Here is a 24,500-nt window from a genome sequence, read left to right on the forward strand (position 1 = left end):
TCAACTAGCTACTGGTAGGTGTGAAAGAGACAATTATTATGACATCTGTATAATTGACAACTTGTCTGTGTGTGAAGATTAAATGATTAGCTACGTCCCTTCCTCCTCTCTCGTAAACCTCGGAGTGGGAACTCTGGACCTCGGCTGCTTATGGTTGTGTAGCGAGGATGACGTCACCGCGCCTGACCGGAAGCTGCGCGAACGTGCGTTAAATGACGATGGCGCATTAATACAGCGACCGGTTGCAGAGGAAGTCCAGCCATCAAGGAGATCTGGGTTCAAGACCAGACTCCAGAAGGGCACGCAGCTGCCCTTCAGCTATTGATAACGGAGAAAGTCGTGCTGCTGCAGTTTGTAAGAAACAAGTCGCTTAATGTTCGTACTTACATAGATCGGAAATTGTTATTATAAAAGCACATGAAAGCAGTGGGAATAATGTATTACTATAATTATAAAGTCCAACATTGCAAGATAACAGTCTAGTCTCACTGTTTTTGTCCCAGGAAAACACCCACAATAATAATTTGATATAAGAGTTTGTCTCAGAGAATTTCGAAGTTTTAAAGAAGAAATAAGAACTTCTTCCCGCCCCATCTTTCAACAAACTTTCTTGCAGGATGCAGCCATTCATTCTGCCGACTGACAAACAAACATTCTCATGGGGGCAGATAAAAAAGTTAATTTTTTTCTTTCACCATGTTAATTAATACGGTAAAAACAAGTGCTTACACAAATTCTGGTCACTCGAGCGCAATTACGAGGACAGTTCAGAAATTAAACTTGCCTGGGACCGTTTACAGAAGGAAAACACAATTTCATGGAAATATTTATTTGAACAGATACAGCAATTATTCAGCTGTTTTTCAACATATTCCACACCGGTAATGAGACATTTGTCATACCGTGGGATCAACTTTTGTATCTTTGTGTCGTAGAAGACTGCCGCGTGGGATTGGAACCAGTGTGTGACAGCCGTCTGCACCTCTCTGTTGATCTAACAGTATGGCAAATGTCTCAATTCCGGTAGAGAATATGTTGAAAAATAGCTCAACAACTGCTGTATCTGTTCCAACAGATCTTTCCATTAAATTGTTTTCTTTCTTTAAACGGTCCCAGGAAACTCACTTTTTGGACAGCCCTCGCAATTGCGCTCGAGTGACCAAAATTTCTATAAGCACTTGTTTTGGCTTTATTAACATGGTTGAAAAAAATAACTTTATTTATCTGCCCCCATGAGAATGTTTGCTTGTTAGCTATGTTAGTTTTCATTGTAGAAGTTACAATATTTTAATATTTTTTTGTTTATATTCTACATTGTTGTTACACTGCACTGCTGCAATCTATCGGCACATCTGCGAACCACTGTGCAATCAGTAGGGATTAATGTCTTGCGAAAGAATAATGGGAAACAATCCGGTGTTTACGTTTTTAAGTAATTTCTTTCTTTTACGGGTTTGAAGCAGCAGCTTGATATTGACACTTCGTAGATGTTGTATGATTATTCTTATACGTATTTCTATTTACTGATGAGGAAGATAACATAATTTATCTAATATAATTAGTATATTTGACTACCAATCAAAAAGTTTGTATAAACAAGATAAATAATTATATTAACAAGATATTCTATTATCATAATTATGATATTATCAACAATTATTATAGTAAATTATTTTATAAATCAGAAAACCATTAAAACTCCGATCACGTTGGATGATATCCAGGATTTGAACCCGGAACCTCCTAAAGATAAGTGCAATGTTTTACCACAAAGCCACCTTGCTGCTTCTTCTTCTTCTTCTTCTTCTTCTTCTTCTTCTTCTTCTTCTTCTTCTTCTTCTTCTTCTTCTTCTTCTTCTTCCCTTCATGAATAGACTTTACGACTTGTACCGGCGTCGTTACTTCTCTTTCTTGGACAGTCTGAATATCTTTGTCCTCTGGGATTTTATGACAGTACCGTTTTAGGAATTCTGGTATGGCCCAACCTATGTAAATGATTTATTTATGGTAGTGTTGATCATAGTGACGATGGGGCTGTTGATAGTGACGGTGGTGGTATTGCTAATGATGTATTGATCATAGTGACGATGGTGCTGTTGATCATGATGACGATGGTGGTGATGATGATAGTGACGATGGTGGTGTTGATCACAATGACTATGGTGGTGTTGATAACAATGAGGAGGTGATGTTGATCACAATAAGAATGGTGATGTCGATCATAATGACGATGGTGGTGTTGATCATTGTGACAATGGTGGTGTTGATCATTGCGGCGATGGTGCTGTTGATCATGGTAACTACGGTGTAGATTATTGTGACGATGGTGATATTGATGATAGTGACGATGGTGGTGTTGGTGATAGTGACGATGGTGGTGTTGGTGATAGTGAGGATGGTGGTGTTGATCATAGTGAGTATGGTGCTTTTCTAGTTATGACGATGGTAGTGTTGATCATAGTAACGATGGGGCTGTTGATAGTGACGGTGGTGGTATTGCTAATGACGATGATGGTATTGCTGATAGTGACGATGGTGGTGTTGATCATAATGACTATGGTGCTGTTGATGATTGTGACGTTCGTAGTGTTGATCATAGTAACGATGGTGGTGGTGATGATGGTGACGATGGTTGTGTTGATCACAATGAGTATGTGTTAATCACAAAAAGAATGGTAGTGTTGATGATAGTGACGATGGAGGTCTTGATCACAATGAGTATGTTGTGTTGATCACAATAAGAATGGTGGTGTTGATCATAATAAGGATGGTAGTGTTGATTATAGTGACGAAGGTGGTGTTGATCATGATAACTATGGTGTTGATTATAGTGACAATGGTGGTGGTGGTGGTGACAGTGAGGATGGTGGTGTTGATGGTAGAGTTGCTAGGTGTGATGGTAATGATATTGATGGTCGCGATTATGACGGTAATATTGTTGGTGGCCGAAATGTTACGTTTTATTTAACGACGCTCGCAACTGCCGAGGTTATATCAGCGTCGCCGTTATGCCGGAATTTTGTCCTGCAGGAGTTCTTTTACATGCCAATCTACTGACATGAGCCTGTCGCATTTAAGCACACTTAAATGCCATCGACTTGGCCCGGGATCGAACCCGCAACCTCGGACATAGAAGGCCAGCGCTATACCAACTCCGCCAACCAGGCCGACAGTGGTGATGATGATAGTTGTTATTGTGGTGATGGTGTACGGACTATATGTTAGTTGTTACGGTAGTGATGATTATAATAATGGTAATGATGGTGGTGATAGTTGTTGTTATGGTAGTGACGATATGGTGATGATATTCAACGTAGTTTTGGTGATTGTAAGTATGATAATGGTTGCGGTGGTGACGCAGTGTTTGTGTTGGTGGTGATAGTAGCGAGTTTTAGTAGTGGTAGTGATGACAGCTATGGTGATGATGGTACTGACAGTGTAGTTACTGTACTCCAACCACGAGAAAGTCTCTGCGGAATGAAACGGAGTGGGGTAATGCTGTGAATGAATGTTGATGTCATAAGGTCACACATGTGGGTACTCGTATCTCTATTGGCTCGCTCTCACAGCACAAACAATAACATTGTTACACACATATTTATACTACCCTAGTTACAAAATTAGATCACTGTTAATCTCCTGGTCTTTTAATCCCTCCATATAGGAAATAACATATGCAGGAGAGCGCATGGTTTTTAAACTGACATTATAACGATAATATTATCTACCTACTTCGCTCCAATAGATGACGCAATAGTAAGCATATTTCTTTCACGGTTGATCTCCTGGTTGGAAAACAGTATTATGTTGCTAGTGATGATAATAGTGATATTAATTGAGGTGATGGTAGTGATAATGGTGATGATTGTAGTGACGGTATAATGTTGGTAATGTTGATGAGGGTGGAGAAACTTATTACGCTGATGGTAATGGTTGGTGTGTTGTAGTGATAGTAATAGTGATGTGGTAGTGATTATGTTGATGCTAGGAACAGTCGTGGTTGTGATCATGGTAGTGATGTTGGCAGTAATGTTAATAGCAGTACCTAAAACACTGTTTGCACATCGACTGGCTGAAATAAAGGTAACTGACCTCAAATTTCGAAATTTGGAATACATTAACGATGAAAACATTTATAAAATGCTACTTTACAACAGGTGGTGTTGACGCTCAATGCTACGGGTATTCAGCTGGTGTGAAATCGGTTCTACTGGTTACAAATTATTATTGCCCAGTCTACGCGAGTGCGAAGCCCCGTCTCTAGTTGCGCGGACCAGTGACTGTAGCTTCCTCGTTGCACAACCAGCAGCTTTGTCCACCGAGTCCATAAGGTTCGATGAACGGGTTATATTGGTCCACGTGGGTTTCATAGCCCCGTCAAATAGTTCCCAAATTTTCCTTGCGCCTACACTTCTCTGCACGACATCTTAAACCCAACCAGGGGTTTGAAACAAGTGACTAGTTTATGCAGCCTATGTGATGTAGTATCACAATTTATTTTATTAAAAGTATTAATTCCAGCTGTGACTAAAATTGTACAGTTTATTATTACAAATTCGATGGACATATGTTCGGTTTCCGGCAGGATAAATGGAGAATTGCCTTCTTCCCAGTGTCCTAGCAGCATACAGCCAACTTATTGTGTTTCTTCTGCCTCATCGTTGACTGTGATATTGTGTCATGCTAATCACACGTGATCAGTCAGTTCTCACTACACATGAAAGGCTAGTACATTAAGAATTAACAAGCAAATTGAATTACAAGAAATGGTAAGGATTGTTTGTATGCTTCTGAAGTGTGATTAGTGTAATAAGTAGGTAATCGGCGAAGTATGCAATGGAGGAGGAAAGTAACAATTAAATTTATCCGTGACTGGTATCTGAACTGGTCTTTATTTTACCGTTCTTAGCAATCTAAACAAAGACTTCTTACACAACCGTGAATTAAAAGTTATTAGTTCACAGCATTGAATTACATTTTTTTAAATCACTCTTTCCTTGACAACCAAGACAACAAAATCCAAACATTAATTAATTTATAACTCATTCACAAACAACACATTACAAAGAAAAAGCCTACAATTTTAAATTAAATTTAGATACCAGTAATGGATAAAATATTATATAGCACACGAGAGTAAACAGATTTTATGTGCTTGTAGAAACTATCGCAAAACTTTCCACTCGCTGATAAAATCTCATTTTACTGTCTCATATTATAAATTACTATTTTCCCGGGTATTTCTGCTTCTTTTACGGTTTAAACCACAATTAGGGTAAACATTGGTAATTTCGTGGCAGTGGTTATTTCGCGATACTTTTTCTTTGCTCTTTTGTGAACTAACTAATGGTGTTACGAGATCCAAATTTCCGCCAAGGGATTGCATATGTTGTCCAGTTTCCAGAAACATACAGATAAGCTTTGTGTGACTATTATAGTTCCTTCAGTGTGCTTTTATGTTTGGAGAGAGCAAGTTTGCGTCGACTTCTCAGGCATACAAATTTTGTGGATGTTTGTAATTACATTACAGGCTTATTACTAAAGATAAGCATATGATATTTGGTACAAAGATTTATTGTATCTTCATGAAATTTTAGGAAATGTTTTTGAAATTTTAGATACATCTGTAGTCACCATACAGGCTTAGCTTTACTGATAGAAATCTTAGCTGTTTGAGGCGAAATTTTGTTGAGCATTAGGTGTTACAATTTTTAAAATAATATAAAATATATTACAATAGGAATTTTAGAAATCTGAAGACAAGATGTGATAAAAAAAAAAAAAAAGAAAACGGAGACGCAATGGGTTCAGTGTAGCTTCTGTTTGATTTGTTATCATGCTAAGTGTCAATGATAAGTGCATAGACATATACATAAATGAGATAAGATAGATTAGAAAAGGTATATGCCGTAAGATATGTTAAAGAAGACAGACAAGACAGATTAGAGACAATAGACAAGACAGACTAGAAAGGGTAGATAAAATGGATTGGAGAGAATAAATAAGATGAATTAGAGAGAATAGACAAGATAGACTAGCGAGAATAGACCAGATAGATTAGAAAGGATAGCCAAGTTAGATCAGAGAGGATGGATAAGATAGATTAGAGAGGGTAGATAAGATGGATTAGAAAGGATAGATAAGATAGACTAGACAGGATAAAAAGATAGATTAGAAAGGATAGACAAGATAGATTAGAGAGGATAGATAAGATAGATTAGCGAGGATAGACAAGATGGACTAGAGAGGATAAACAAGATAGATTAGAAAGGATAGACAAGTTAGATTAGAGAGGATGGATAAGATAGATTAGAGAGTATATATAAGATGGATTAGAAAGGATAGATAAGATAGACTAGACAGGATAAACAAGATAGATTAGAAAGGATAGACAAGACAGACTAGAAAGGATAGATAAGATATATTAGAGAGGATAGACAAGATAGATTAGAGAGGATAGACAAGATAGATTAGACAGGATAGACAAGATAGATTAGAGAGGGTAGACAAGATAGATTAGAGAGGATAAACAAGATAGATTAGACAGGATAGACAAGATAGATTAGACAGGATAGACAAGATAGATTAGAGAGGATAAACAAGATAGATTAGAAAGAATAGATAAGATATATTAGCGAGGACAATCCCCTACCAACAGATTCTTCAGGAACAGGGCACTTTAATCCATACTTTTTCTAAGCCTAACTATCCACTTCTTCTTTGGCCTTTTCTTTCTCATTCTTTTCGTTTTTCTTGTCAATATATTTAATTCTCACATTTTCTTTTAGGTACTCATACCACATTAGCTTTCTCTCTGCTGATACTCCAAAACCATCAATCAATTAATCAGTCAATCAATGAGATAGGGGTAGAACCAGAATGAATTTTATTGGCCGGCAGAGTAATTATCTCATGCCTCCATGTTAATTTTTATACAGTGCACTCATAACAGGTTTCCAGCTGCTGAAGCTGTTAGTTCTGTGAATTTTGAGTTCCTTTATTTTCCCTGTGTTTAAATTGGCGTTTTATTAGTAAGAGAGAAGTGTTTAAGTGGGTGTGGTTAAATTATGTTAAGAATTTACAGACTAGTCCGCATTCTGAAAGTATAACGATAGTTATTATTAAGTGAATCGTTACAAGGTTCATAATTTCGAGTACAATTTGGATTTATATTGTGAGCACACGAAAGAGCCTGGAGAGGGTAGATCGTTCGGCAGTCATCAGAATCAATCGCGAAGTCAATGCCGAAGCAAAGCATGTCCGACGAAGAATGTGAACGTATAAAATTCAGCAAAATGTGATAAAAATTAGTCAGAAAATATAGAGGGAAGGGATTAGGTACGTGAACTATATCTTTTAGGTCTCATCGCGACATATTTTGCCTTAGAGCCCGAGAGAAACCACGGAGAACCAAAGGCAGGATGAGGTATCTTGCTGAAAAAAGGATATTTCTTACATGAATAACTTCTCTTATAATGTTACTTGGGATTTTTATGTCGTAGTCTATGTTCACGATTCTAAAAAAAAATCCTTTCTTTGAAAGGGATGGTCCCAGACAAAATTTACCGCCAGTTCAACATTATCTTCTCTTTCGACCTAACGGTAAATGGATAATGGTGTGACTCCCGTAAAATGAAGTCGCATGATAACGGATCTCAGTTAGAGGTAAAACATCTTACGAGTATTAATAAATATATGCAATATGTGGCAAAATAACATGACAGTAAATTGAAAGAAAACGTTTCAAATTTATATTGAAATTGTACGAAAATAAAAATTGCAGTAAGCCCTAAATTTCAATGAGTGTTGCCTTGGATGTTGTTTTTATTTAGATTTGAGATCCCTGTCGTGCCATTTCTCTCAGGAACCTTAGTAGGAAATTTCAAGCAATTTTATTGGGAATAAAAAGAGGAGAGATAGCAATGAAATGCGGGCTATCGTTCACGTCGGAATCTTTTATGACCTTGTTCTCCATTAAAACAAATCAAGGACTGGAACGCAGGACCTATTACTTTGCCTCTGTTGAGCTCATTTCCGTAGTAGATGTGCAGTGTGTCCCAATTAATTCCGTACCCCTGACCTGAATTAAACAAAACTCACGTAAAACATCTTTAACGATGCTATTTCTTGGATTTGTTATCTAGACGAATTTGAGTTTAGAATTAATGGTAAAGAATCAGAATTAAATTTCTGGATACTGCTGTGAAATAATCATCATAGGATAGTACAGTACTCCATAATACAGATTGCAAACAGTTTATAAAAAATAACTATTCTTAATTTGAATTCCCATCCCTTATCCAGTCTTCAATGGACTGTATCCTACTATTTAATTCTATCCGTGTGCCATCGTTTCTGGCGTGTGAAATAAGTAATGGGAACGTTGAGAGTGAATATCATACCTTTGCCACAAAATGTTGGCGAGAAAGCTGACAACTGTGATTGGCAGATTGCTGACGTCACATCTGTTTAGGTGGTACCACTTTCAGAGGAAGTGGCAACCTGCCACTGACTGGACAGTGTACTCAAGGACACACCTCCAGGAACGCAAGTGCGAGTGTCTCACCTTTGATGCAGTGGGCAGATTGCTGACATGAAGCGTTGGGTGATACAGTTCTCAGCTACACTGGCAACAAGTGCTCACTGACTAGATTTTACTTAAGGACACGCGCCAGAAATGGCTATACGTAAGTATTTTGCATACTCTGATAACACTAGTCTACAAATTTCAACTTTGAAAATTGTGCCGAAATGAAACATTGTTACTATCCACATATTTACCATGCTGAATCCAAAAATGGAACCCATTTTTCAGCAGCACCCTCAGATTTTCAGTTATTACCCTTATTACACTTCTGAAAAGTTCGATACTAACTAAGCAGTTCCACATTTTTAAAATCTAATGCAGAATGCACAAACATAGTCTTCCACTATTATAGTGGTGTTAGTACTAAAAATAAAGTATCCTTCATTTTATAATGATGTAAATGGCTATTTACATTTACGTAGTGGAAGGCAGGCATCGCTTTAAAACACTTTTTTGTGTATGTTGTAGTATTCTCTCTTTGTGTGAACCAGCAGTAATCACTCATCATATATTGATCCCATCTCCCTTTATAACGCTGTTCCATCTGTAAAATGTCTCGATGAAAGCGTTCCCTTTGTTTGTCACGCACTGCACCCAAGTTTTTAGGAAAGAAATCTAAATGACAATGTAGGAAGTGAATTTGACAGACATCCTGTATCCAAAATTCTTATGATTTTGAAAAAGATTCTGAACTAGTTCGCCATGATTTTCTTCCATCTTGTTGCCGAGGGACCCATTCACAACACTTTTTAATGACTCCCATGCTGCACGTTCGTTTGGAGTTAATTTTTTTCTAAAAAAAATTGGTCGTCCATCACTTTTTTAATCTGAGATCCAATTAATATTCCTTCTTTTAATTTTGTATCACTCAAACTAGGGAATATTCTTCTTAGATATTTCAAACCTTCGCCTGTTGTGTCCATACCTTTCATAAAGTTCTTTATGAGCCTAATTTAATATGTAAAGGATGGAGATACATTTTTTGTGGGTCCACTAAAGGTTTAAATTTTACATTATGTTTTCCAGGAGTGAAATATTCTCTTCTTGGCCATTCCTTGACTCTATAGTGATATTGAGTATCTCGGCTGTCCCAAAGGTACAGGAAAAAGGATATTTAGTGAATCCACTCTGCATTCCAAGTAGAAGACTTTAAGATCCCGCAAATATGCCAACAATGGTTTTCATATTTTAATGGCTTCAAGAATACGACACATGTTTTTGTATGTTTCTTTCATTGCTGCGCTGTGTGCAACAGATATGGAGGGAATTTTATTGCAATTGTGTAACAAAATGACTTTCAGACTAATTTTAGAAGCATCTATAAATAAGCGCCGCTCTTCAGCATTATATGTAATACCTAGTTTTAATCAGTCCATTTACATCGCTGCATGCACAAACTTCAGAACCTTTAACTATGAAAAATGGTAATAGATCCTTATTTACGTTTCTAAATACTGAAACATTAGCATCTTTATCCAGCACCTTCCATTCCTGAAGACGAGATCCTAGAAGCTCAGTCAGCTGTTTAGTTTAGTACAAATCACGTATACCAATCATTGAGTTCCACCTATGTTATTAAATGTGGCTTTTCTTCTCTCTCTTCATCTGGGATGTAGACGTCATCCCTTTGTGTAGAGGGCTGCACATCATCAGATGACGTTATGTCAGATTCCGATTCCTCTTGGTATGTAGAAGGTGGAATGGGAACAGGTAAATTTTCTCCGTGAGGTATTGGTCTTATAGCTGACAGGAGATTAGGATACTGAATGAGTCTCTTATTTTTTTTAAGAAAAATCCAGTAACATTGATTAAGCAGAAATGACAATCATCTTAGTGGGTTTTTTACTCACACCATACCATTGTTCGGAAAGTTTTTAAAACTACGCCTTTGCTTCTTCATTTCATTTCACACAGAACAGCTCACACTACTAACAAAACCTCTACACTCGAACTAAACAAAGTACAGACTGTCTCTGTTTTCATTACCAGGTACCCTATAAGTCTATCTTATCTTTCAAGTATCAACAAACCATGATTCAGATGTGTCAAGTGAAGAGGGTCTTGGCATAATGGATAGAAACCAAAGAAGCGCTGCTACATATATACTAGGTATTGAAAAATGTGTATAAATTCTATATTTACAACATTAAATTATTGAAATTTATTTCATGTGTACCTTGTTAAATGGGAATACGTATGCATATATCAAAATTAAACGTAGGCACCTGTGGCTTCCATCAATTTCCTCAAGCGGCCGGTAATGGAATCCACAGTGTTCTGGAGGAAGTTGCGTGGGGCATTGGTGATAATGCCCCGAATCCGTGATTCCAATTCTTTATCGTCTCTGGACGGATTGTGGCATTCCTTCCTTTCTCCATATGGCACCATCTCGAACGAAAACAACGGAAATCCACACTTCATAGCGAGCAGCAATCTGCGCTCTCTCGCGAACACATAGCTGATCGACCATCTTTGCTATTGTTGCGCGAACTGCCCCTCACGGCCATCATCTATACTACGGACGAACAAAAGTTCAAATTCTATTTAATGATTTATATATACACACAATTTTCATTATGATTCCATCGATATTAAAAATTCTAAAGCCATTTAATAATACCTAGTTACTTCCCGCCCGCACTGTATTTATGGCTATTCATAAAATGTAACATTGTTGCAGTGCTCAGAAACCTGATGTGATGGGAAAAATCTGATTACATATTCGTAATCAGCGCATCAGACTTGGTAATAATCAGCATTCTGTTTGTCGGCACAAAAAATGTTGTAGACTAGTGTAATCAGAGGTCTCAATAATCCCACCAGATCTTATCAATCAGAGACATCTATCCAAAGATACTATGTACAGGTGTGTTTCTCATATCGTTCATAAATTGTTTTAGGCATCACGCACAACACGACTAGGGATGGATACTTTTCGTCATTGAAATTCTCTAATTCACAGCGCTTGTATTTTAGTTTTAATAATAATTGAAAGCAGCTAAAATAAATAAACATAGACGGGTGGACTGATTAATATATTGCTTCGTACGATTCTTTTTTTTTCAGGAAAGAAACATTCATTTCTAGTACGATGATCTCTCAAGGTAGTTCATGGCTCTCAGCTAGATTAATGGATTCTATGAATATTTCAACTTCCTGTAATGGTTCTATCCCCAGTTCTTCTTTTCGTACTTTTTAATTTCCAACTCCGATTCCAAGTGATTCTAGAACGTTCTAGTTAAAACTACGAGTACTTTAAAACGGAAAGTAGTTATCAAAGCTGACCTCGATACCGTAATCATTCACGTTTCGAATATCTGAAATTCGTGACATAAGGAGTGAAAGATAACGAGAGAATAATTGAATATAACATGTTCCAGCAAGCAGAATACGTCGACATGGTCCAGCTCCATGCGGGTTGTCACTGATCTCGTATGTCGTAAACCATTTGTTATGTCATAGTCAGAATCCAACGTTTTTCTTGGTCTACGCAGATTGTGACATTCTCATGGTACTGTCGCTAGAAGTGACACACTAAAAATATCTTTAAATTAATTAATAAATTAGCGTCGCCGGTATGCCAGAATTTTGTCCCGCAGGAGATTCTTTTACATGCTAGGACACTTAAATTCCATCAACCTGTCATTCACTTATACTGTCAATAATTCAGACTCTGTCGTCAGTATGCAATAATGACACTATATATATAATTTGAACTTGTAATAGAAATTACGGCAAAACGGCTGAACGGATTTTAATTAATGACCCGTCATTTTGAAGCTTGGCATCCAAGGATTTTCAGAAAAAATAGTAACTTTTCCTACATAATTTTCCTATTTTCCAAAATTCATCTTTCGTCAGTTTTGAGAACTACTGTAATTGCATTTCAGAATAAAACAAAACACACACTACAATACAAATAGGCTATTACACGAAGACCATGATCTGCAGGATTGCTGACATATTTAGAGCTCAAATTCAATTAGTTATTAAAAATTTCAAGACTTACTAAAAATAATTTACAGGTATGATTCTGCGGTGTGTAGGCCTAATTTCCTGAGTACAGCTGTGTATTGGATATTAAAATCTACAAAACTTGAGATGGTTTGATGATATTATTACCATTAGAAATGAAATATTATTATAGTTAATGCCATGATGTGACTATTTTTCATTAATTATACATATTAATGCTATATTGGTGATATGAAAGTGAAACGTTTTGGGATTATATAGTCTAAGTAGGTGACGAGAATATCTTAAATTAGATCTTCATTTCTATAATTTACTGAGTGGCGGCTATATAGTATATATATATATATATATATATATATATATATATATATATATATATATACAAAACTACAAAACTTACGTAAGATAATAATATTGTTATTAAAATCAAATATTTTTATAGTTATTAATGAAGTGGGGTTGAGTCTTTTTCATATACTTAATGGCAGTGTGGTGTAGATATTTATATGCGTATTCTCTTCAGTATTGGCTAGAGAGAGCGCAAAAATTACAGTTCCTAAGGAAAGACCAAAAGGTATTACTTACTGACAAAATAAGAGGCCTAAAAAATGTTGTAGTCTCCCGATCATTTCAGCAAGATCTTTTACCAGGACTATTACACTCTTACTACGTCATACTGTTTTTGACCAATAAAACGGCACGAAAGGACGTATTTCAACCAATCATGGCTGCTTATCGCACAATTTTATCGCGTCCCTAGCATTTGTTTCTTTGTTTGCCAACATTTGAAACTGCGATCTGGACGTCAATATATATATATATATATATATATATATATATATATATATATATATATATATATGTATATATAATTACAAACCACTCCAGTCGATGCACAGCAGTTTCAAATATAACTCGCATTGGCATTCAAGAACAAGAATTAATAAAAATCACTGATCATGCCTATGCATCTTCTGAAATCCGATTTACAAATAAATGAAGAGCACCATTCGGAAATCCTGAATAAGTTGAATACACCGTGTAGACCTAAATTAACGAGTTCCACTTCTATTACGCACACGTCCAATATAACATCAATTGAACCACCAACCACATTCAAATTTGAAAATTGTACATTCAATAATCATTCCTTTTAAAATTATTCATTCGGAAATTCTGAATAAGTTGAATACACCATGTAGGCCCAAATCAACGAGTTCCACTTCTATTACGCACACGTCCAATATAACATCAATTGAACCACCAACCACATTCAAAATTTGAAAATTATACATTCAATAATTATTCCTTTTAAAATTATTCATTTTATTTTTTATGTCATCGTCGTTAATTAAAACATTTCTAACACTTGTGTACAGTATATTAGTTAGGTTATGTTATAGCTTCTGCTATATGATATTATGGATAGTCACATATCAGAGATTGTTTAATATTACGATTTATTGAAAATCATCTGTCAAGTGACGTTGATTACTGGGATTCGGATAATTGAAGTTTTAATAATAAAAATGAAACTGAATCAACAAAGTCTTCTTGACTAGTAACATTGCCATCGTGTATACGTGTAGATCGAGAACTTGACGAGAAGGCATTGCTCACTGCTGCCATCTAGCATGCATCTAGCGTAATATTTGAAGACAGTTGTATTTTCGTAAGTTAATTAATATTTTATTGTATTGGAGTACTTCGTTACTTCTAATCTTTATATACTTTCTTCTAATCGTGTAATAGTCAATTAAATCCCACTCGAGTTTTGACTTTCTCTAGATAAATCAAAACGTCTAGTGAGATTACTGTTGATAAAATGGTTTTACCCACTACATTTCAAGCTCTACATGCAGAAGCTATAGGCCTACCAAGATGCTATGTCTATTGTTCGAAAGTATAGCAAACCTGACTTTTTTTTTAACTTTCACCTACAATCTACAATGACCTGAAATAGCTACTGCTTTACTCCCACATGAAAAACCCATTGATCGTCTTGACATTGCTACTTGCGTTTTCGCGTTGAAACTCAAAAGCTGAAGGTGGATAGGTTCAATAAAAAGTATTTGGCATAAAAACATTCAGAGGGAATATATTTTATTATTATAGAAGCAAATAACTTTCAAAATGTCTGGTATTCTTCATTGAAAATAAATCTCAAAAATGTTTATTAGAACGTCTAATGAATTTAGTTCGCAGCATTTGCTGCACAAACCACTAGTAATGTATAAATGCATAGCAGACATGCAAATTTTGAAAAATCGTAATCCTACAAAAATAAAACTAATTAAAATGTGTTAATATATTATGCCCGGAAATATACACATACAGTTCGTTCTATGGAAATACAGAGAAGGGGGAAAGAATGATCATTCTTGGCTTGGATAAACAGAATATGGGCATTAGGACGGGGTGTTCCTTACAGTGAAAAAATCTCTCATCCTCCCGTACAAATCAAATTCTTACACTGCTTGAGACAAAAGTTGTCTAATGTTGTAATTAGAGTTCATAATATTCACAGCACTTCAGTTTTCCTCATTTAAAGCTGCAAAAGAGATGGGCAAGGATATTCGTTTAAATACTCTCACTAAACATGTAAATAGTCCACATCTACTCTATATTGAGGCTCTCACATCCCGTTGCCATGGGAACCTACAAGGTAAATTAAGACATTAACACACAATGGCCTGACCTACTCTGTTTACAATCTATGCAACCCTCAGATCCTTACGGTCGGATCCAGTGTTGTCTTTGTGCCAATCGTGGAGGTGTATTGGGGGCTGAGAGGAAATCACGATGTTGACTTTTGCGTAAAAAATTTACGTAATTGAAACATCCCACGTAAATTATTGCATTTAATTATCGTCACTTAGCACACACAATAGTCTGCGATTCGTGTCTATAGGCTGTGCCTGTTTTATGTGAAAATGATTTATAATAAAAGATATTCCCTATCCAGAGACAAATAGACTTGTGCCCTTGTTACGTGTGGGAAAATGCTGAATGTAGCACTGACGGATGATGCGGTATCCGGTGAGAATACACGATCTTTAAGGCAGGTAGGGTATCGACCCAGGTGTCTCTCCTTCTCGACCCCTGACATAGAAGCCCTCGGGTCAAGATTATTTCCTGCAAACACATGAGGTACAAGTTCTGGATGGAGGTTCTTGCTGCACGACCTTACACTGAGTCTTCTGGCCAGCGACAAAAAAAAAATGGTGTCTCTTAAGAGAGAATTTCATTTTTGCGACGGTTCTGAAAAAAAGCGTCTATGTCTAATCACTAAGTTAAAATGTCCTATTTAGGCCTACATAATATGCATTATAACATCATCTCCTATGACTGAACATGATTTCGGCCTGTTATTTTAGCACAAGGGACAGAAATCCTCGATTTATGATTATTAAGCTCGAAAATAAGTCGGAAGTAACATAGTCTTTCATTTAGCGAAAGAATATAAAACCTTGTATAAAATATCGCAAGATTTAATATGACTATTTCGTTTATATGACGTCATTCCATTTTGAACCAATGAAGTGTAATGAAATTTTGGATTCCAACCAATCACAATCACACTTTGCGATAATTTTTGCACCTAGATTTATCGCTATAAATTTATCGCATGGCCGTTCTTTTGTTTAGTCGTTGTCGCCAACTGTTTCCCCGTAAATTGATGATCATGAATACATTAAGATGCAACTACACGGTTAAACTTTTCTTTCAACTTTAAAGCAATGAATGCAAGATTGATATTTAATATTAATTAATATATTTACGCAGTGAAGACGACGTTCAAAACGGCGCACCATGTAGACACAAAATCTTCATGCATCTTAATTGAACGTACCTTTTAAACTTGATTCTTTCAATATTCTTCCCAGATTGCACGCATACACGATTGGAATATTGAACTGTGTAGATGCAGCTTTAGTTCCGTTACACACAATAGCGAGAATGCGTTTGTCGAGCTATAAAAAATGCTTTCGTGTAGGACTGATTGTAAGTAACGGTCGAAAGGCACAACTGACATTGGTCCTGGTCCCACAGGTAACTTAACCTATAATAATTGTAGCCTATAAAATTTGTATTTTGTGAATGAAATTAAACAACTAATAGAAAGTCAGATGTTCAAATTTACGTAACATCATCGCATATCAAACCCAAAGACCTTGCATAGGTCTTTGATCAAACTGCCTTCCGTATGGCGTAATAAAATTCGTGTTTTAATTAGGCCTATCTATACAGAGATGGCTTCACTGTGTAGCAACATGTCTTGCTGTGAATACATAAGCATTGGTATATACCTGTCCCCACTGTTACTGTTAAATTAAATTATGATTTCAGCAGATAATGAAAATGTATTTACGTTATAATAATAAGAGAAAAGTGCAGTACATGTAATTAACATTGTTAAACCTGTATTTCGCAATTGACATTACTGAATAATAACATCGAATTTCTTTATTGCAGTAATCGATATTCATCTACGAGTATTTCAACTTCACAATGTTTGAATAGGTTAAGTATTCGTTAATATACAATTATTAACATTGTGTGATCGAATTTTAGGGATATATTATTTACATTTTTATTTTATTCACGAAATAGTCCTAATAAATGTCACTCGAGGTCTGAGATTTCCCAGATAAATCTCAGACCTCTCATGGCATTACTACAGAAAATTTCGTATTTACGTTCTTGTGAGAGAGGAAAAAACATTTAACAATACTGAACACGAACCCTGCTGTGAGTCAGTCGACCTAGAACTTATCAACAACACTTTGCATATAGCATTACATGATATGGCATGATACGGATAGGCCTATATGTAGGCCTTTGTAGTAGGCCTATATGACATAATGCATGAAATCAGCAATAATATACCGCAGTACTAAAGTTCCAACTTTTGAACGAACAAATTACTAACATAACAAACCCAATATACAATTTATATAACCTAATTACCACATCAAAAGTTCCAATTCTCCCTACTAAAATTACACCTTATCCCCTCCACAAAACAAATGACGTATGTCTAGATAACGGTTAACAAATTGTAAACACAGAGCAACTGTCAGTTTCGTCGTAGGGCACAATGAACACAGGGCTCCTCCTAACTTTCACATCACGTAAGTGTTTACAATAGTTTAAGAAACTATTATCAAACCATTTAGATTTAAAAAAATTCTTTCTAATACAATATTAAATTCATTAGCCCATTTCTTATACAAATTTATTATTTTCAGTTTTAACGACCTGACTAACAATCGCACCGTGTGCTAACTTCTGCAGGAAGATTGTATATTTCAATCATGTAATTTTTATTTTATCGTTCAGCATTCATTTTATATGTCCATGTCATATACAATATAGTTTTAAATATTTTAGTAATATGTAATCAACATGTATTTATTTATTTTATTTTATTGGGTTATTTTATGACGCTGTATCAACATCTCAGGTTATTTAGCGTCTGAATGATATGAAGGTGATAATGCCGGTGAAATGAGTCCGGGGTCCAACACCGAAAGTTACCAAGCATTTGCTCGTATTGGGTTGAGGGAAAACCCCGGAAAAAACCTCAACCAGGTAACTTGCCCCGACCGGGATTCGAACCCGGGCCACCTGGTTTCGCGGCCAGACGCGCTGACCGTTACTCCACAGGTGTGGACATCAACATGTATCTTAGCCATAATGTTTCCACACGAAGTATTCATCTTCTTGTATTATTACGCGTTCTGAAGGTGGCAGTTTATGGGGAAAACGTTTAACACTGTAAATGTTGTAATATATTGCTAATTATAGCATTGTGATTTTAATAAGCAATTTAACGGACATACCTATTCAATTATTATGTGTGTATACTGTATGTGAACGTACCTATGTTAATATGGATGCAAAATTATTTACTATGTAGTTATGAGGGTTGAAAGTTACACCACGTTCCTGTTTTAAACATAGAGTAAAAGTTGATAATATTGTGATACGAGTAATATTGAGAATTTATTACAATTTTACTGAGCGAGAGAAGGACCGGTTTTGTGCAACAACTTGTCCACGAACATTCCCTTAATACGTTGACGCAAAAAACCGAGCTTCCTCTTCATCAGTAAAATTGTAATAAATTCTCAAAAAGAACCATCACAATATTACTCATATCACAACATTATCAACCTTTACACTACATCATATCTCTGTGGCAAGAAATGTCAAATTGTGTAAATATTATAGACTATAAATGTCCAATTGTAACTCGTACGACGTAACCCCTGGCGTAAGCAGCACGCAACGCATATTCTTTAAGGTCGTTTATCCTATTTTATATGGAAAGTTATTGACCTTAGCAGAGTATGCTTGACGTGCAATACCTCATGGTTCTATATGGGTTTGGACACCATGTTATAGACCCGAGCAAAGAGTCCATAATATTTGATGCGTATGATCGGTAAACTTAGGTTCTGTTCGTCATTCGGAGTTACCCAAATTTGTATATCGAGTAGGCCTATGTCCTTATGGACGGAAAAAAGTAATGGAACTTACCTGAAGAGTCCGCAGTAGCTGGCGGGGTCGAAGGTCTGGTCGGGCGGTACCACGCGGTCCAGGAAGCGCGGCGTGAGCGTGAGCGAGGAGATAGCGGCCAGCAACCACGTGTCGCCCAACTCGCCCGCCTCCACGTCCAGTCGCCCGCAATCGGCAGCGCCGCCGCCTCCACCGCCCCCAGTGCTGCTCCCACCTCCCGTATCTGAGGCGATGAATCGCGGCCTCTGGCACATCTCCTGTAACAAGCAACAAGGGATTTTTTGCTATATTGGTACAGTTAATTACTTCGGCAATGGGATTTCAAGAACTGGAACAATAGACTTGGTGGATGAACTTATAGTAGTTTCAATGACATAGATAATCGTCCGTCGCGCGACTCTCATCGAGTGCCAAGGCTGACCAGTTGTCTGCTGGCCTCACTTTCACATACCTCAGCAGAGGCGAAAGATAATGCAACCAATTAGAGGGTAACGTAGGCCTATGATTAGGAAGATGATCACCACAGCCATTTTAACAGGTTTACGAAACTGGATTTCGCTACATAGCGTAGCCCTCGAAATTCATTACGCTGCTAGGTAGACACCGGTTCCATACACTGGCCTACATTTCATGACAAAATTACTTTCCCCATGAGGATTCAAGCCAGGGCGTATTAGGTAACCAGAGTCCTAGACATGATACCGGTACATCAAACTACAACGCTACGGCGCAGGACGAAATACATATTAGGCCTATTGGAATAATTATTTTATGAGACACGTTCGTAAAGGTTCTCTTTTTGGCACAGTGTAATCTTTACACTCGTGCCAAAAATATAACTTTACGAATGTGTGTTATACAATGTTTTTTATATGACAACACAAATTTACAATTAATAAATATTTCAAATTAGAGAAGTTATAAGATCACAATGTCATGGCCATCTAAACTCAGAACCGTTAAGTAGTAAGTATCCATGGAATAGCAGCTTGTTTTATTCATGTTCAAGATTTCATGGCCCTCTGAACGAGCCATATAATCAACAAAGCGGTTAGAAACGATAAGTATTGTTACAATGAGTACTACATATTGTAACTTCAGAATAATAAGGGCTAAAATGTAGATATGAATATTAAATTTGTTACTTATTTGTGCTACGTGTAATAGTTAAATAATGAAAGGTCGAGATATTGCATTAATTTCTTACTGAATGAATTTTGTACATTGAATATTACATTTTCTTTGGTAGTGCGTAAAATGAATAGCAGTGCCTAAAGTGATTACTTACTTTTTAGGTATTAGTGTTTTAACTATTCACTTTAGGCACTTTAACAGTCGGTAAAATGCAACTTTACACACTATCGTAAAAAAAAAAATATTTCGGGAAAGCTACTTCAGCAAACTAGAACTCTACACAGAAACAACCAGATGAACATTAATTAAATGCTTTTTGAGACATTCACGCTAGGCAACACAATGACATAGACTTAAATATATCCAATGTTTCGGATCCAAAAGGTTTGGATCTTTTTACGTCTAGGGCACGGTGCAAATACTCAAAATCCTCTCACAAGATCTATATTAATTTGTTTCTAGTACTTAGATGGTAAAAAAGAAAGACTAAATAGTAAATACAAATTGGAAGTACATCCTTTATGAAAATGTTAACTTCTTAAATCATTTGGGTTTTTTATATAGTAGTGAGGGCGGCAATGAACCTGCGGGTTCCTAAAAAGCCATTTGTAAGTAAGTAAGTAAGCAAGTAAATAAGTAAGTAAGTAAGTAAGTAAGATACATTTAGAAACGAAGCATTCGCAACAAATGATAGTAAAATATCTATATTATATTGCGCTGGTTACATTCAAAATTGGCTAACTTAAAACGGAATATTGCCTTGTGAAACAGTAACCTACTTTCTTTTAGAAACATCAAAATATCGTAATTATGTTGTTCATCTTCATTGACCGTCAAAGAAAACTCAACATAGATGAACAATAAAAATCCATATCAACTTTATTTAGACATTTCCCCACGCATCCTCATATTTCTTTATTTGGCAATAGTATTTTCTTCTTTCTATGGAGGGTTTTCTCTTGTCAAAGGACAGTTTATTATATTTTATCACTCCTCAGTATGCATCCCACACAATTTTATACAATATATTGAATGGAAGATAACCTCTGCACCAAAATGGAACAGGTAATAGATCATGAGGAGAGGTTTGAGAAATCTAAACAAGTTTTTTTCTAACATTCACCATTTTAGAGGAAATCATTGTATTTCTATGAAGTATTTGGCAATATCACGGCTACTGCAATAACTTTAGCAAGCGCGACCACCACTCATCCTTACCTTCCCCTCCCCCTCTACTGTACTCAACAGTGCGCAATGTTGCGATATTTATGCAATGATTTTCGCAATTATTGAATTTAAATTCATGGCTATACTATTTAATTTGCAAAAAAAGACTCAAGACACTAACAACTATTCAGATTGTTTTTATCTATCTGCTTGTATAGCGATCAGCTATTTCTCTCGGGCCGTTAGCGCAATAGAGCGCTGCAAACATTGGGCAAGACTATTTTTTACTGCTTAACGATGCTTCATCGATGGAAAAGTGTAATAAAAGTTTTGTTATATTTAACTAGTAGAATCACTTCTTAAATTTTAGTGCATCGGTCTTCTTCAATCCTGCATGTATTCCACTCGTCAATAAAATTTATGAACTGTCTATGATTTCGTTCCTAACCCTGATCATGCACACTATTATTTTTTGTTAGATTTGTTCTTTAAAATCAGTTTGAAGTTGAACATTTTAAAATTGAAGATAAATTAAAATTTTAATTAGGTCTTGAACAGGTGTCAGAAAAGAAATATCCTCGAGGAACAATCAGTATCAGCAACTGAAAGTTTGACGTTATCGTCACATGACTACTGTAGTACCAGTGAGTGAACATTAACAAGACTGGAGGAGATACAACTCACCTCTAGAAGACCACGCAAGATCCCTTGCTGACATATCAACATGGCAGCGCGCATTCGCTCACCATCACGTCTGATCAACATGTCTCAACAGAGCAGCATTGGCCGTCTGTTCTCTTTACACAAGGGAAACACCTGTCTCCGGTTGTCTTTTGTACCTTTTCCTTTCCATCGGGAGATCCAATCTCAATTCCTTAGTAAAGTGAATAGTCGCACCAATGCTCCTGTGTCTTTATTTGATGTTGAGAAATGAAGCGAAGGCGTGCTGCCCAAAGTTAATATGCCAATCAAAGATCTTCTCCAGATCTATTAGAGGTGAGGTCTGTCCCATTCAGTCTTCTCATTGTTTCCTTAATTAGACAGAATTTCCACCAACATTTGAAGATGATTTCCTGCTTCTACAGCAGTCACATGGCGATCCTGTCATAAGTTTCATTCGCAGACATTGATCGTCGAATGAATGAATGAATGAATGAATGAATGAATGAATGAATGAATGAAGGAATGAATGAATGGATTTAATTAATGAATGGGAGGAGAAATATTAAAAAGCTACACAAAACGAGTCCTTATAGTGAAAATTGGAACTAAGAAGAAGTACCTATGTGAGCTTCGAAGCATGTTGGCGTCACTTATCTCACACCGATTGTCGACATTCCGTTGAAGGAACATTAGAAAATTTTGAAGGGAAAAGTAAAAAATGAACGTAACCTAATATCCTCCACAAGAGGGGGTCTGACGGACATTTTTTCTAACGCCTCTTTCAGATTTTCTAAAGAATTTTTTTATGTTTGCAGACCTGGAATATTCTCTGTACTGCAAAAATATTGATCGAAGACACAGCCAACACAGTGCATATTTTCCCGATATTTCATCAAAGACGTTTTTGCGACTTCTTCTGATTTTAAGAGCCATGTTATGAGGCAAAATTCATTTTCAGACTCACTGAAATGATAAACAAAGTTGCAACTATACAAAGTAATATTAATGAACACAACCTGGACGAAGCAGACTAAACGTGTACATAAAAAATGTATTTTCTATACTGCACTCACTTCGACGAATAAAAAAAATTTCTTCCTTTTAAATTAAAACAAATCTTAGTCCAGAAACGTAACATGCCACAGTTTGACTACTGCGACGTTTTATTAAGTGATCTAAGCTCTGACCTGAATTACAGCGTGTCCATAATGCCTGTGTTCGGTTTATATGTGATATCCGTCTCTATGATCATATTTTACAGTCTTTCAATGAATTGTTTTGGCTCCGGCTGGCACAGACGCAGTTTGCATTTCCCTTCTCTTTCCTATCAGATTTTGCATAGGCCTACATCAACCCCTGAACACCTTGCACCATGATTTCATAATCGATCCACGCATCATAATCTGTACACCCGGTCACAACATGACACTCTATTGTCAGTCCATCTCCACATAACTTCCGCGTAATCTTCGTCTTTTACAATAGACACTATCCGTTCTTGGAATTCATTATCTAAACATGTTAGGGGCTGCTCAACCTTAAACGCTTTCAAGTCCAAAGTGAAACACCTTATTTTAGAATTCACAGTGTCCCAGGATATTAGAATTCACAATTGTAACTAGTTTATAAAATAATAATGTAATTTAATTTGTCATCTAGTTTAAGTATTTAAGTTCGATAATCATCTGGTTTATGCATACTTTTCTGTTTCGATTTTGTCTTATGTATACCCATAAGTTTCTTTTGTATTAACATTATATTATTATGTATTACCTTTTTTATCTTCAGGTTGATTGGAAGAGAAGGCTCACGGCCTTAACTCCGCTAGAAAAAATAAATTATTAGGCCTATTATTATTATTATTATTATTATTACTATAATTATTATTATTATTATTTATTTTACTGCTGCTACTGCTATTATTATTGCTATTATTATTATTATTATTATTATTATTATTATTATTATTATTATTATTATTAATGGACATAACCAGGGTTAAAACAATAAAATTATTAGCAGGCCATAAAATGTTGTTACTCCAAGGAAGACATTTATTGCACAAATCAGTCTGGGATGTATACTCATATAATGGAAGAGGCATAAATCACTCTTTGATAAGGGATAACCGTAAATGGGAATGATGTTAAATGTTTCTCTCAACAGAGTAATGTGCGGGAAGATTGCGGGGTTTCATACATTGCTTTTTTAAGTTCGCAGATGTGACTTCAGCAATCTGCCAATCACAGTTGTCAGCTTTCTCACCCATATACTATGGCAAAGATAAGATACTCGCTCTCAACGTTCCCATTAATTATTTCACGCGCAAGAAACGGTGGCTTTGGTTACATACACTGTTTTTAGCTTTCAGTATATTGTCTTTCCTTACTTCCCCTATCTAGTGTGTTTCATTTTTCCTCTTTACTTTTTCATGTATTCTGTCTTTTAG

At 36.1% G+C, this 24,500-nt stretch overlaps 1 protein-coding gene across 2 annotated transcripts in view; it reads right to left on the bottom strand.

The window, feature by feature from the left end:
- The window catches only part of LOC138716410 (calpain-1 catalytic subunit-like), a 462,282-nt gene that overhangs the window by 95,290 nt on the left and 342,492 nt on the right, over positions 1-24,500 (bottom strand). For both annotated transcript variants that reach the window (XM_069849474.1, XM_069849475.1), the window contains one exon: positions 19,109-19,344. In XM_069849474.1, the coding sequence (XP_069705575.1) occupies positions 19,109-19,344 (236 nt within the window). The remainder of the gene's footprint in view (positions 1-19,108; positions 19,345-24,500) is intronic.

The sequence above is a fragment of the Periplaneta americana genome, chromosome 16 (genome assembly GCF_040183065.1).
Source record: "Periplaneta americana isolate PAMFEO1 chromosome 16, P.americana_PAMFEO1_priV1, whole genome shotgun sequence".
Taxonomy (NCBI): Eukaryota; Metazoa; Arthropoda; class Insecta; order Blattodea; family Blattidae; genus Periplaneta; species Periplaneta americana.